At 38.0% G+C, this 12,417-nt stretch overlaps 1 protein-coding gene across 1 annotated transcript in view; it reads right to left on the bottom strand.

Moving 5' to 3' along the window:
* Positions 1–11,663, bottom strand: part of LOC125241225 (acyl-coenzyme A:6-aminopenicillanic-acid-acyltransferase 40 kDa form) — a 105,901-nt gene extending 94,238 nt beyond the window's left edge. Inside the window, exon 1 of the mRNA XM_048149593.1 lies at positions 11,638–11,663. Within this exon, the coding sequence (XP_048005550.1) occupies positions 11,638–11,647 (10 nt within the window). The 5' untranslated portion in view covers positions 11,648–11,663. The remainder of the gene's footprint in view (positions 1–11,637) is intronic.
* Between the last annotated feature and the right edge of the window lie 754 nt (positions 11,664–12,417).

The following is a 12,417-nucleotide window of genomic DNA, read 5'->3' as shown; positions in this document are numbered from 1 at the left end:
AGACAAACTTTTTAAACATAATTAATGTCACTCTCATTTTACAGCATATAACATTAAACAGTAGGCCAATATTTTTGTTTAACATAAGATAACAGGGTAATTTAGTGTTCACTAATACCTCCATATTTACTGGGACGTCAATCTTCTGTAACCACAGCCAATACATCCATGCAGAAGTAGGAAAAAAAGTTAAAATAATCGTTGGACCAGGGAGTGACAATATGTAACTACACAAAAAGTATTACACTTGTAAAATATGTCACACATATTTAGTTATCATGTACCAATTTCATGAAATTACGCTTCAATGCCTACTTCCTGAACCTTTAATACTCGTAGCTCATTAAATCCGGCTGTATTAGAACAATCTTCCATTATTATATATATAAAACTAATAGAAATCGGCTGAGTGGTTCCAAAATACTGTGGAATGAATTGTCGCCAGCGGTATTTCCGGAGAAATAAGACCTTCAAGAAAAGAGCGTACAGCACTCCCAGCTTAAAGGCTGGCAACGCACCTCCAATCCTTCTGGCGTTTCGGGAGTCCATGGGCGGGAGTGATCGCTTACCATCGGGCTACCTGCCTGTTAGTTAGCCTCCCATCTCATAAAAAAAAAGTGGCTTTGGATTCAGCCTATAACATTTTTATAAAAGTAATTAATTTCTCTTTAAGCTTAAAAGCATCCATTTCATTCGTTTCTGCTTATATACAAAATTAATAATTTATCGTTATTCCTGTCGGGATGCATCCAGTTAGTAACGACTAACGACGGCAGTTTTAAAAACGATGGTTTACTGTTCATTTCGTTTACTTAAGAAACATTAAGTACTTAATACATATTAGTTTCATAGATTCTTCGCATAGCGTAATGTACCTAACCTAACAACTTGATATTTGGGCTGGGTGGCGCTAGATGCGGCAGGCTGGGCTGACAGCTGATGTGGTCGCGTTCAATGTAATGTAGTTGATAATGTTTTATTAAAATTTGTGTTCTGTTATGTTTTCCTTTTTTTCCCGTTTTTTGTGATTTATGTGTATTCTTGGTTTTTTTATGTAAATAGTTTTATTTTTTCTGTCTCTTTTCTTCATTTTCTTTTTCTTTTTATTGTTGTGTGTTTGTTATCTGTCGTGGCATCACCGAATGGGCCCTACGGAAGACCAGCGCTGGCTTCCAGCTAGCATTATGCTGAGTTGGGTCCATTTCGTGATGCGCACTTACTTAATGTTCTGTTCTCTGTTTTTTGTCCTATTCTTGTGTGTACATGTACGTACGTGTTTGTGAGCGTCATGAATAAATGTCTTTTATCTTTTATCTTATCTTTATCTTTATATTTTGTAGTATTTGAATGAAATAAAAGTGAATAAACATTTTAAGCTACAAAATACACGAAATAATTCATAAGTTTTATTCGAAAACTCTTTCTGGTGTGGATCGATGGCCATATTTAACGGATCCGTATTATCCGTATTATCCGGATCCTATGAGTCCTCGGATCCGGATCTCAAATTCAACGGATATCCGGATAATTCGGATATCCGGATATCCGGATCTCAACTCGTTGTAACCGGAGTCTACCGTATATTTCAAACTATATTTTTTTAATTGTTTCTGTTAACATGTTTCATGTGCTGTTGGTTTTCCATAACCGGTTAACCGGTTTTGAAGGAAAAGTCTCGGTTATTAACCGGTTTTTTAAGTTAACCGGTTTTTGCATACCCTAGGTGTGATACTCAAGATCGGTAACAATTAGCCAAAAAATCTAAACGGTCCGACACAGATCGTTGTTACTCAGATTCTCAAATTTCGTTCCGTTTAAATAAGTTTTGAAGGAGGAAACAGTCGAGAGCGGTTTTCGGCGGGACCTCGATTTTAAAGATTTTTTCGCAATATCTTTTAACTGAGTTGTTCTTAATGGACAATTTTTTTTCGATAAATCTAGTTAATAACACTAGTACCTATATTTAACTGAAATTCCCAAATTGAAACGGGGACTAGCTCCTTTCCATTGAAAATGCTAATTTTCGCTCCCGTAGCGTCTTAAGAAATGAACAGGCGTTAGGAAACGATCGTCTAAGCTAAGGGAATTGTTACTCAATGATAAATCCTTGATTAAAAGTAATTAGGTTAATCAATATGGCGTAAGAGGTTTTGAAGTATTGGAAATGTATATTTCATAATAGCTTTCATTCATTCATTTCATTATAGCTTATGCACAAATGCCATGAAATAGTACATTACGATACAAGTGCGTAAAAAAGGAAGTTCGAACCGAGTGGCGATAAATTAAAACACGACCGAAGGGAGTGTTTTAAATCGACACGAGTTTCGAATTTGTACAGATGAGCCTCCAAAGTTTCGACCTAGCATATAATGAACCACTTCTCGCACTAGTGCGTAAAAAAACACCATCTGTACTGAAAAAATCATTAAACTATATGGACCTCATAATTTCAAGTAGGTAATCGAAATATGTTCAACTAGATTTTGTCCGAGGCTTCGCGTTAGAAAGAGACAAAAATTAGCCTATGTGACTCTCCATCCCTTCAACTATCTTCACTTAAAAATCACGCTCAATTCGTCGCTCCGTTTTGCCGTGAAAGACGGACAAACAAACAGACACACACACTCCCCCATTTATAATATTAGTATGGATGTTATGCCCAACTATGGACACGGAACACATGTACCACACGACTTTAATTAAAGTACGTGAAATTAACCTGCAGTCACAATTGCCCTCCTGTACCTTATTAAATATGCAGACATATTGTAATCAAATATTTAAATGTCAAAGCAGGCAAAAAAATAAAAACAGTGCCTCATTTTAGACAAAACAGAAAAATAACATAAAACTCACCTAATACGCATAATGTAGCCTTGTTTTCAAAAACATAGACCCCGGGCCCGTAGCCAAGAATACAATCGGTGACGCTCCGTGGCGAACGATACTAAACTTGCTCTGTTTCACCAATACGGCAGACCCTTAGTGAGACAAGATAAGTACGTAGTGCGGTCCAAAAGTTTCCGGCCTAACAAAGAAAGGGCTTACATATCTTTACAATTTAATTTTTATTTTTTAACATAGTCTTCCTCTGTCACAACGCACTTTTCGTCACAACGTACATTACAAACGGTTGATTCAGACGCGAGTACCAACTATTTATTAGGCAACTGAATTATTATTAGACAGGGCAATAAGCGTCGCGACCTTCTGGTCCCGCTTAATATAAAAAGAAAAGAAACCATCGACACGAGAAGAAGAACTGAATTATTATATTGGAAACAATTTAAGAGGTACAGTTTAATAGGACACCGGCTATTTAGTCTCGAGAACGATCGTACTCTTGGTTACACGCCCTGGTATATATCTGTGTGACGTCAACAATACCGGTCAAACCCGATTTCAACCAGAAATTTGATAGGTTTCCACATAAAATACCAAATAGGCCTCTCTAATAGGTCGAACGGATTAAACTAAGCCCTCGCTAACTAATTGGATAAATTATGCACTATCCTGTTTGTTTGTGGTTAAAATAGACACAAGCGATAGCTTTTATGATACGGAATCATAAACGACATATATTATATGACATACAATAAAGGAATAGTGACCTGGCAGGCCCTACTGCACTATTTGTAAGTACGATAGGGACGGCCTGATGTTTTATTATTTATCGCGCGACCACACTTGCCTGCCAGATCCAGACCTATTTATTCCCTATAGTGTAGTATTTTTATAATTATTTTTCGGAACACAACTGTTTTGACGGAGCTACACTGGTATTTGTCCTTCGGCTTCGGGCATCTAAAGCACACCTCGGACACTGGCGATCAAATCTATGAAAGAGGCGCGTCCCTAGCACACATTCTAAGCTCGTGTAGGTGAACGCGTACCATGCTTGTATGAGTGAGATATGACAGGTCGATTGTTCGCGTTTTTGACAGGCGGTAACTGTGAGGTAACCGAGCGGGGGTATATAGGCGGCGCTTTCAGCGGGAAGCGGGAGTGGCCATACTGTACGATAGTACTCTTTATTATACTGTGTCTAAAGGTAACCTACCTATTACCTGGCCCTTAGGTACTAACAATAAGTCTATTGGGAAGAAAATTCCCAGTGGTTCAACTGGTAAGACTAGAAGGAATAGCCATATACATTGGTTTGTACAGGGTGCATAATTATCATAAATGTGAGTGTGCACGGGAAAACGTCCCACTTTGTCGATTGCTATAAAGCCGCTTTGTCAGTTTATTCACATAAAGATACAAGTAAATCTCGTCTTAATGGTAACCGACAAAGTGGGACGTTTTACTAAACACACTCACAAATTGTAACAGGTATCATAAAAAGAGCGCAAGATTTGAATTTGCCGCCGTTTTTTAATTTTAATGCAACAAAAAAAATACATTTTACAAGAATCTTTTTTTTAATTAAAATTACAGCTTAGGTGATGAGTGCCGTGTATAAATTTTAAATGTAGTTTTTATGTTAATTTGCTATGTAAATATTTTAAAAGAACTGTATTAGGGTTCCGTACCAAAAAGGTACAACAGGAACCCTTATGGTGCGACTCTGTCCGTCTGTCTGTCCGTCTGTCACATTCCTAAATATCTCGAGAACTACTAATGCTATCAACTTGAAAATTGGAATAGTTGTGAACATTGTAAATCTCTACAAATAGAAAGTATAATTTTTTTAAATATATTAATTCTAATTGTAGAAAATGGCCAAAATGAAAGGGGGGCAAACTGTAAATTTCAAGTTACTAGGTCAAGTGGGGTATCGTTGAAAAGAGCTCAAATTGAACGTAAATAAGCTATTTTTTAAAATTTTTTTGTTGAGGAAAAAAAAAGAATTTTGAAGGAAAATGTAAAAAAAATACCGTCCCCCCCTTTATCTCCGAAGTTTACCAACGAAAAATTATGAAAATTTTAGTAAACATTGGTTTTATGATATATATTACAGGAAAAATATAATCGTGTTTGTATTTTGAATACTTTTTTTTTAATTCACAAAAAACTTTTCAGATTTTTACTTTCAATTTACCCACCCTTGCGGATGTATATCGTACTTCAAATTAATACGAGATGTGACGTAAACCATCTTCTGTCCAATAAAGTAAAAACTGTTTAAATCGGTTAATATACGGTATCTATATACTCAGCGACAGTCAAGCGGCACTCAAAGCCTTCACATCGCCCAGAGTTACCTCTAGACTGGTATTAAACGGCATCCAAGCTCTTAACAAGCTTGGAAGGCAAAACAAGGTGCAACTGGTATGGATACCGGGGCACGAAGGCTTCATTGGCAATGAAAACGCTGATGAACTTGCCAAGGCCGGATCTGAAGACAACTTCATAGGTCCGGAACCTTATGTGGGCCTTTCACAAGGAACCATCAGAATGGCTATGAAAGACCAAACAAAGGCTAGTCACCAAAAAGAGTGGGATGCCCTGGTTGGTCTGAAGCATTCAAAGCTCTTTATGCAGAGGGTAGACTCTGGATGGAGCAAAAAGCTAGGGAAGCTAGGCAAAAGACAACTCCAAATTATAACGGGGGTGTTCACAGGCCATTACGGGGTCAAAGGAATTTTGGCCAAGATGGGACACGCCGACAACACTGATTGTCGCATGTGTGGCGAAGAGGAAGAGACCGTCAGACATTTAATGTGTGAATGTCACGCCCTCGCCAGACAAAGAATGAAGAACTTTGGAGCAGGCTACCTGGCACCGAAGGACTTCAGAGAGCTACCCATGAGCCTCATCATCCGATACGTGGAGATGGTCGAGAAGCTCCTGAATAGCTGAAGGATCTTAGGATCGTAGGGGGTAATTGCACAAAAGATCCCGATGGGTCGAAGTGTATCCGTAAGGGCCCCCGCAGATTTAAGATAAGATAAGATAAGATAAATGTAGTTTTTATGTTAATTTGCTATGTAAATATTTTAAAAGAACTGTATTAGGGTTCCGTACCAAAAAGGTACAACAGGAACCCTTATGGTGCGACTCTGTCCGTCTGTCTGTCCGTCTGTCACATTCCTAAATATCTCGAGAACTACTAATGCTATCAACTTGAAAATTGGAATAGTTGTGAACATTGTAAATCTCTACAAATAGAAAGTATAATTTTTTTAAATATATTAATTCTAATTGTAGAAAATGGCCAAAATGAAAGGGGGGCAAACTGTAAATTTCAAGTTACTAGGTCAAGTGGGGTATCGTTGAAAAGAGCTCAAATTGAACGTAAATAAGCTATTTTTTAAAATTTTTTTGTTGAGGAAAAAAAAAGAATTTTGAAGGAAAATGTAAAAAAAATACCGTCCCCCCCCCCTTTATCTCCGAAGTTTACCAACGAAAAATTATGAAAATTTTAGTAAACATTGGTTTTATGATATATATTACAGGAAAAATATAATCGTGTTTGTATTTTGAATACTTTTTTTTTAATTCACAAAAAACTTTTCAGATTTTTACTTTCAATTTACCCACCCTTGCGGATGTATATCGTACTTCAAATTAATACGAGATGTGACGTAAACCATCTTCTGTCCAATAAAGTAAAAACTGTTTAAATCGGTTAACATTATAAAGAATTATCCCTGAAAAACCAGGTCGCGCAAATTAGTTGGCAAATTGACCGGGAGATGGCGCTATACACTATAATACTCATTAGTGCCTATACTTTTGTCTTCTAGTCAAGTCATTAGAGTTATATGAAAATATGAGATTATTTTTACTAGGTAGTTTGAAAGAAAGTTTGTACGGAACCCTCGGTGGGCGAGTCCGACTCGCACTTGGCCGGTTTTTTTTTTATATTAATAGACAGCCGGATTGTTTCCAATATAATAATTCAGTTGCCTAATAAATAGTTGTTACCTAATCGCGTTTGAATAAACCGTAGCCGTAACGACATTAAAATGCTACCCCATATTGAAATATTTTGAGGCCGCATTGTAGTCGCCAAACTATTATTTTTAATACCCTTTTCTATTTTTTTTTAACTGCCGAAATTTGATTATTTAGTCGACTGGTTAAATACGTGTCAAAAAAATTATTTGACAGCAGCTTGTTCAATATTTGTAAAAATGGTGGGTTGTACAGAACTACGAGTTATCATTATTGAACAATATTTCAAAAGTAAGTTTGGTGGAAACAGAACATTTCGTACAAAATATGGTCGTAATCGGAATAAGACGTTAGTGTGATTTCGCCAATTGTGAGCAGATTGGTGCAAAATTCAGTGAGAGTAATTTCTTTATGGCCATTCCAGTATGTCTATGATTCAATAAGTACATGTAGGACTACTCATGCTTGGAGTTGGTCTAAGGCGCTCGGAATTTTATGGATAGCATAATATCTACATGAGAGGGTGAGCCAAGTGGTCATATGAAGTTAAGACATACCTGTAATTCTAGTCAAGTCTTTATAAGTACGAGAAACATGAGATTATTTTAACTATTGAGTGTGTACGGAACCCTCGAGGGGTGAGTCCGACTCGCACTTGGCCGGTTTTATTTAAATTACACGCGGGCGGCGCGGCGCGGGCGTCCGTTCCGCGTCTTACGACTTGCGTCGGCGTCGCTTCTGTGTGGATCACGGCTTACGCGGCTATATTCATATACCCTTGTGTATTTTACGCCTAACCCGAAGCCGACTTGATTTCGACATTGATGTATAGTCATACTTGTTATAGAGAATTTTTGGCCAAAAACTGCACTTTTTTCCGAGAGATTTTTTCCGAGGATATCGAAATATCCCTTAGGAAACCGAGCGTAGCGAAGTGTTTTATGAAATTAAAAAAATTCTATCTTTTTATTGTATCGTCCGATTTTGACAAAACGTATCTCAAATGAAAGGTATTGTTTTATGTAATTTAAAAAAAATTGAAAAAAATAATTATTATAAAAAAGTAAGAAGAAAATTAAAAAAAGTAAATTTACGTCTCGCACTGAATAACTTCAAAGAATGACAGACAAAATGTACAATGTCGATATATGAGTTTTTTAAATCAAAAACAGATAAATTCATAGTTGAAAACTAAAGACCGCATCGAAATCGGATTAGCATTTTTTAAGATACAAGTTGCCAAAGTTTGTCAGATCAGAAATAATATATTTCAAATCAGAAATCCGCGCGTCAAATGTCAGAAATAATATATTTTTCTTACACAGAAAAGTACATAGTGACAGTACAACTCAAAATAAAATAAAAAATTCCGAGGATATCATAATTTCATCCCTTAGGACGACGAGCGTAGCGCGGTCTGTTACGAAAACCGAAAAAAAAATCTAATTTTTTTGTACGTCGTCCGATTTTGACAAAACATATTTCAATTGAAAGGTATTGATTTATGTAACTTAAAAAAAATATTGAAAAAAATTGGGAAAAAAATGTAAGATTGTTTTAAAAAAAAAACTTAAATTTTCGTATCACACTGAATAACTGCAAAAAACGGTAGACACAATGTATAATATCGATATATGAATTTTTAAAATTAAAGACAAATAGATTCATGATTATAAACTAAAAACCGAATCGAAATCGGATCAGTAGTTTTTAAGATACGAGTTGTCAAAGTTGGCTTAGTTTGTTTATATGGTCGCTTATAAATTCCTTAGCTAGAAAGTCAAAAACATTATATTTTTCTTACCATTATATCACCTTAACTCGTGAAAAGGTGAGAAAATGTACACATATTTATGTACTCGACTGTACCCATAACTAAAACATAATAGGTTTATTCCCTAGTTGAACGATAAAATAACTTTAAATATTGTTCTCGCATTCGACTTAAAACTTAGGTATAAAAATATTAACTCAACTAGGTATAAATTATATAAATATTTCACTCGCTACGGGTTGGTCTATTAACTTTTCTGAAATGAAATTGTTTATAAGCTATTCGCTTTTGTTTAGTTTCTAATGTTTCTGTAGGTTTTGTCAGTTTGTATGGTTAGTTATAAGTTGCCAGTGTCAATTAAGTTTAGTTCGGATTATATAGGTAATAGGGTGTTAACAAATTAGTCAAGGATATTTTTACGGTTGATAGTACTCCGCTATTGGAGTATATTTTATGTATGAAACATTACAGGTTTTGTTATGTTTTTTTTGGAGAAAACTAGGAAATAAATTTACTACGTTACAACACCCTGTTCTGTTAATAAAATAGTGAAATGAGACCTCTCTAGACACTGTTAAACGTAACATAACAGACAGTGTTAAACATCCTGACATGCAATTACATTAAAGGGCATGACTATTTAGAAAATAAATTATAATATCTATGTTTTTTGTTCGGTAAATAAAAGCAAAAATGAAAATTTTGTTTTAATTTGTAGTAAAAGTTAATTGTTTTACATACATACATACACATACGCCTGTATCCCATAAAGGGGAAGGCAGAACACATGAAACTACTAAAGCTTCAGTGCCACTCTTGGCAAATAAGGGGTTGAAAGAAAACGAGACTGTGACATTGCAGTGACAGGTTGCCAGCCTCTCGCCTACGCCACAATTTAACCCATATCCCATAGTCGCCTTCTACGACACCCACGGGAAGAAAGGGGATGGTGAAATTCTTCACCCGTCACCACACAGTTAATTGTTATGATGTTAAATAACGCCCCTTAAAATATCCGTGACTAATTTGGTAACACCTTATTTATCGAACGCCTAATGTATGTCAGTACATGTAATCCATACTAATAATAAAATTATAAATGGGAAAGTGTGTGTCTGTTTGTTTGTCCGTCCTTCACGGTAAAACCACAGTATAATAAAGAGTACTATCGTACAGTATGGCCACTCCCACTCCCCGCTGAAAGTGCCGCCTACCCCCTCTCGGTTACCTCACAGTTACCGCCTGTCAAAAACGCGAACAGTCGACCTGTCATATCTCACTCATACAAGCATGGTACGCGTTCACCTACACGAGCTTAGAATGTGCGCTAGGAACGCGCCTCTTTCATATATTTGATCGCCAGTGTCCGAGATGTGGTAAAACGGAGACATGAATATATTTTATTTTTTAAGTGGAGATAGTTGAATGGATGGAGAGTGACATAGGCTACTTTTAAAGCCGCGGGCAAAAGCTAGTTACTCTATACCGTAAGGTTTACATAAAGTACAGTTGAGTTCAATAAATGTGTGAACATTTTTTCACCTTATTACATAGAGTTAAGGTGAAGAATTGTACCTACACACATTTATGAACTCGACTGTATATAGCAAAGGGCATCGAGTCACAATGTATTTGACACTGACTGTACAAGATTACTACCAAAATTAGGACGACGGGACACAAGTCAAGGTCTCCTTGCCAAGGAGTAATGCCTGCTATTTTCGTTTTAATACGACGGTTGACGCGATTTTTTATGTGGAGATAGTTGAAAGGACATAGGCTACTTTTTGTCTCTTTCTGACCCCCCCACTTACCTAAAATGGTGGGTGGACGTTTGTATGGACCATTCCGCAATTTTCGCGAATTTAACGCGAGCGAAGCCGCAGGAAAAAACTAGTTTAGATAATACACGTTACCTTGTAATACTGCTCTCGTTTACAATGGTTATCCTTACACAGATAATGCTCAAGTTTTATTTGTATTTCGCATGGCAATGTTCGTTTTCGTCAGTAATAAGTTTATGTTTAATACAAGCTTGTATAGCGGACTGTATCCTTCTTTCCACAGGCAACGTAGGGTTTCTCCAAACTTGAAAACGAAACGCCGCGAAAGGTAGTCTGGCTCTGTCGCACCAATACGCAAGAGCGAGAGAGATAGATATCTACGAGTGAGCGATTCGTTTCGTGAGCGTTTGTGCCATTTGGCTACGTACCCAGTACAGCACTCTAGCGGGAACGATTCTACACTACATTCCTACGCTTATCTCGCTTATAATCGTACCTTCTCGCTTGTCAGATGCCGCGCGTACCCTGTCACATCATGCGGCGCTGTACGAACAAACCTACCTATACCAAAGTATAATAAAGAGTACTATCGTACAGTATGGCCATTCCCGCTCCCCGCTGAAAGTGCCGCCCACCCGCTCTCCGTTACCTTACCACCTCACAAAAACGGAACCAGTCGATCTGTCATATCTCACTCAACAAGCATGGTACGCGTTCACCTACACGAGCTTGTGTACGTAGGAACGCGCCTCTTTCATATATTTGGTAGTCATAGTTCGAGGTGTGCCTAATAGATTTGTGCCTGCTCGTAGTGCTCGTTCACTGAAAAGATCGGTCCCAACTAGTACGATCTCTGAAGTGTACTAGTTCGTTCTTTTAGGACATTTAGTACAGTAGTACACGGAGAGCGAGAGACAAATTGTGCATATGTGGCGTACAGACCGTACAGTACCGCTCGCTCGTACTAGCCGGGAGCTGATCGGCCGTTTTCGCGCGTTAGTCGGTTCTAGTTCGGTTGCGGTCGGATAACACGGATCGCTATGCTGTCATTGTCACTCCTCGGCTCTTCGCTCCCATTCTGTTGCGGTGTGAGTGTACTAAATGCACTAGAGAGCAGAATCATTTGGGAGTAGTTCGGTCTAGTACAGTGCAGGGAATCGTGTCTTTCGTACTATTAGTACATGTACTACACAAGCCTACAGCCTAAACATTACTCAAAATTAAAACACTCACCCGTCGCCATGTTGCCCGTCAAAAGATCCGCGCGAAACTGTCTCGAACGCCAGGAAACCATTGTAACGTATAATTGTATTACCCTTATCTGTTTACGAGCTAATCTATTTACTTCGACTGTCAGACGATACTCGACATTGCGACTTAAGTATTAAGATGTAGGTCAGAGATGGAAAGTATATAAGCTATTAACGGCTGAGTCAATATAATAATCATTTGTGTGAACTATACTTCGCCGTCGTAAAATCTCGTAAGCTGAAATTTTTAGATATCATTCTTGTAAAATATGAAGAAATATGTAAAGAAACCTCCGATCGCACAGGAAGTGGCTCTGCAGAAATGGAGATGGATCGGTCATACCCTTCGAAGAGGAGCTACCAACAGCGCCAGTATCGACTTTGAGTGGCGGCCTCAAGGATGAAAGCGAGCCCAAAACGCCCCGTACACACTACACACCAGTGTGCGTAGCAGAATGCACAAACGCCCACGAAACGCTCACGATAAAATCTCTTTCGTAGCTATCTATCTCTCGCTCTTGCGTATTGGCACGACACAGCCAGACTACCTTTCGCGGAGTTTCGTTTTCGTTTCGCGTCACAGAAATGCCATTCGGCCACGGGGCCTGGAGGCGGAGCGTTGAGAACGAGCTGCGCGGTGCCAGGTCGAGCTTGGTGCTTGGTGCGAGCAGCCAAGGCGGTGGCTCAAGATAGAAAGGCGTGGAAGGATCTTGTGGAGGGCCTGTGCTCCTGGGGTGTCCTAGGATAATCAATCCATGTGGGA

This window comes from Leguminivora glycinivorella, chromosome Z, assembly GCF_023078275.1.
Source record: "Leguminivora glycinivorella isolate SPB_JAAS2020 chromosome Z, LegGlyc_1.1, whole genome shotgun sequence".
NCBI classification, from domain to species: Eukaryota; Metazoa; Arthropoda; class Insecta; order Lepidoptera; family Tortricidae; genus Leguminivora; species Leguminivora glycinivorella.
This window is presented reverse-complemented; position numbering and strand designations above follow the sequence as displayed.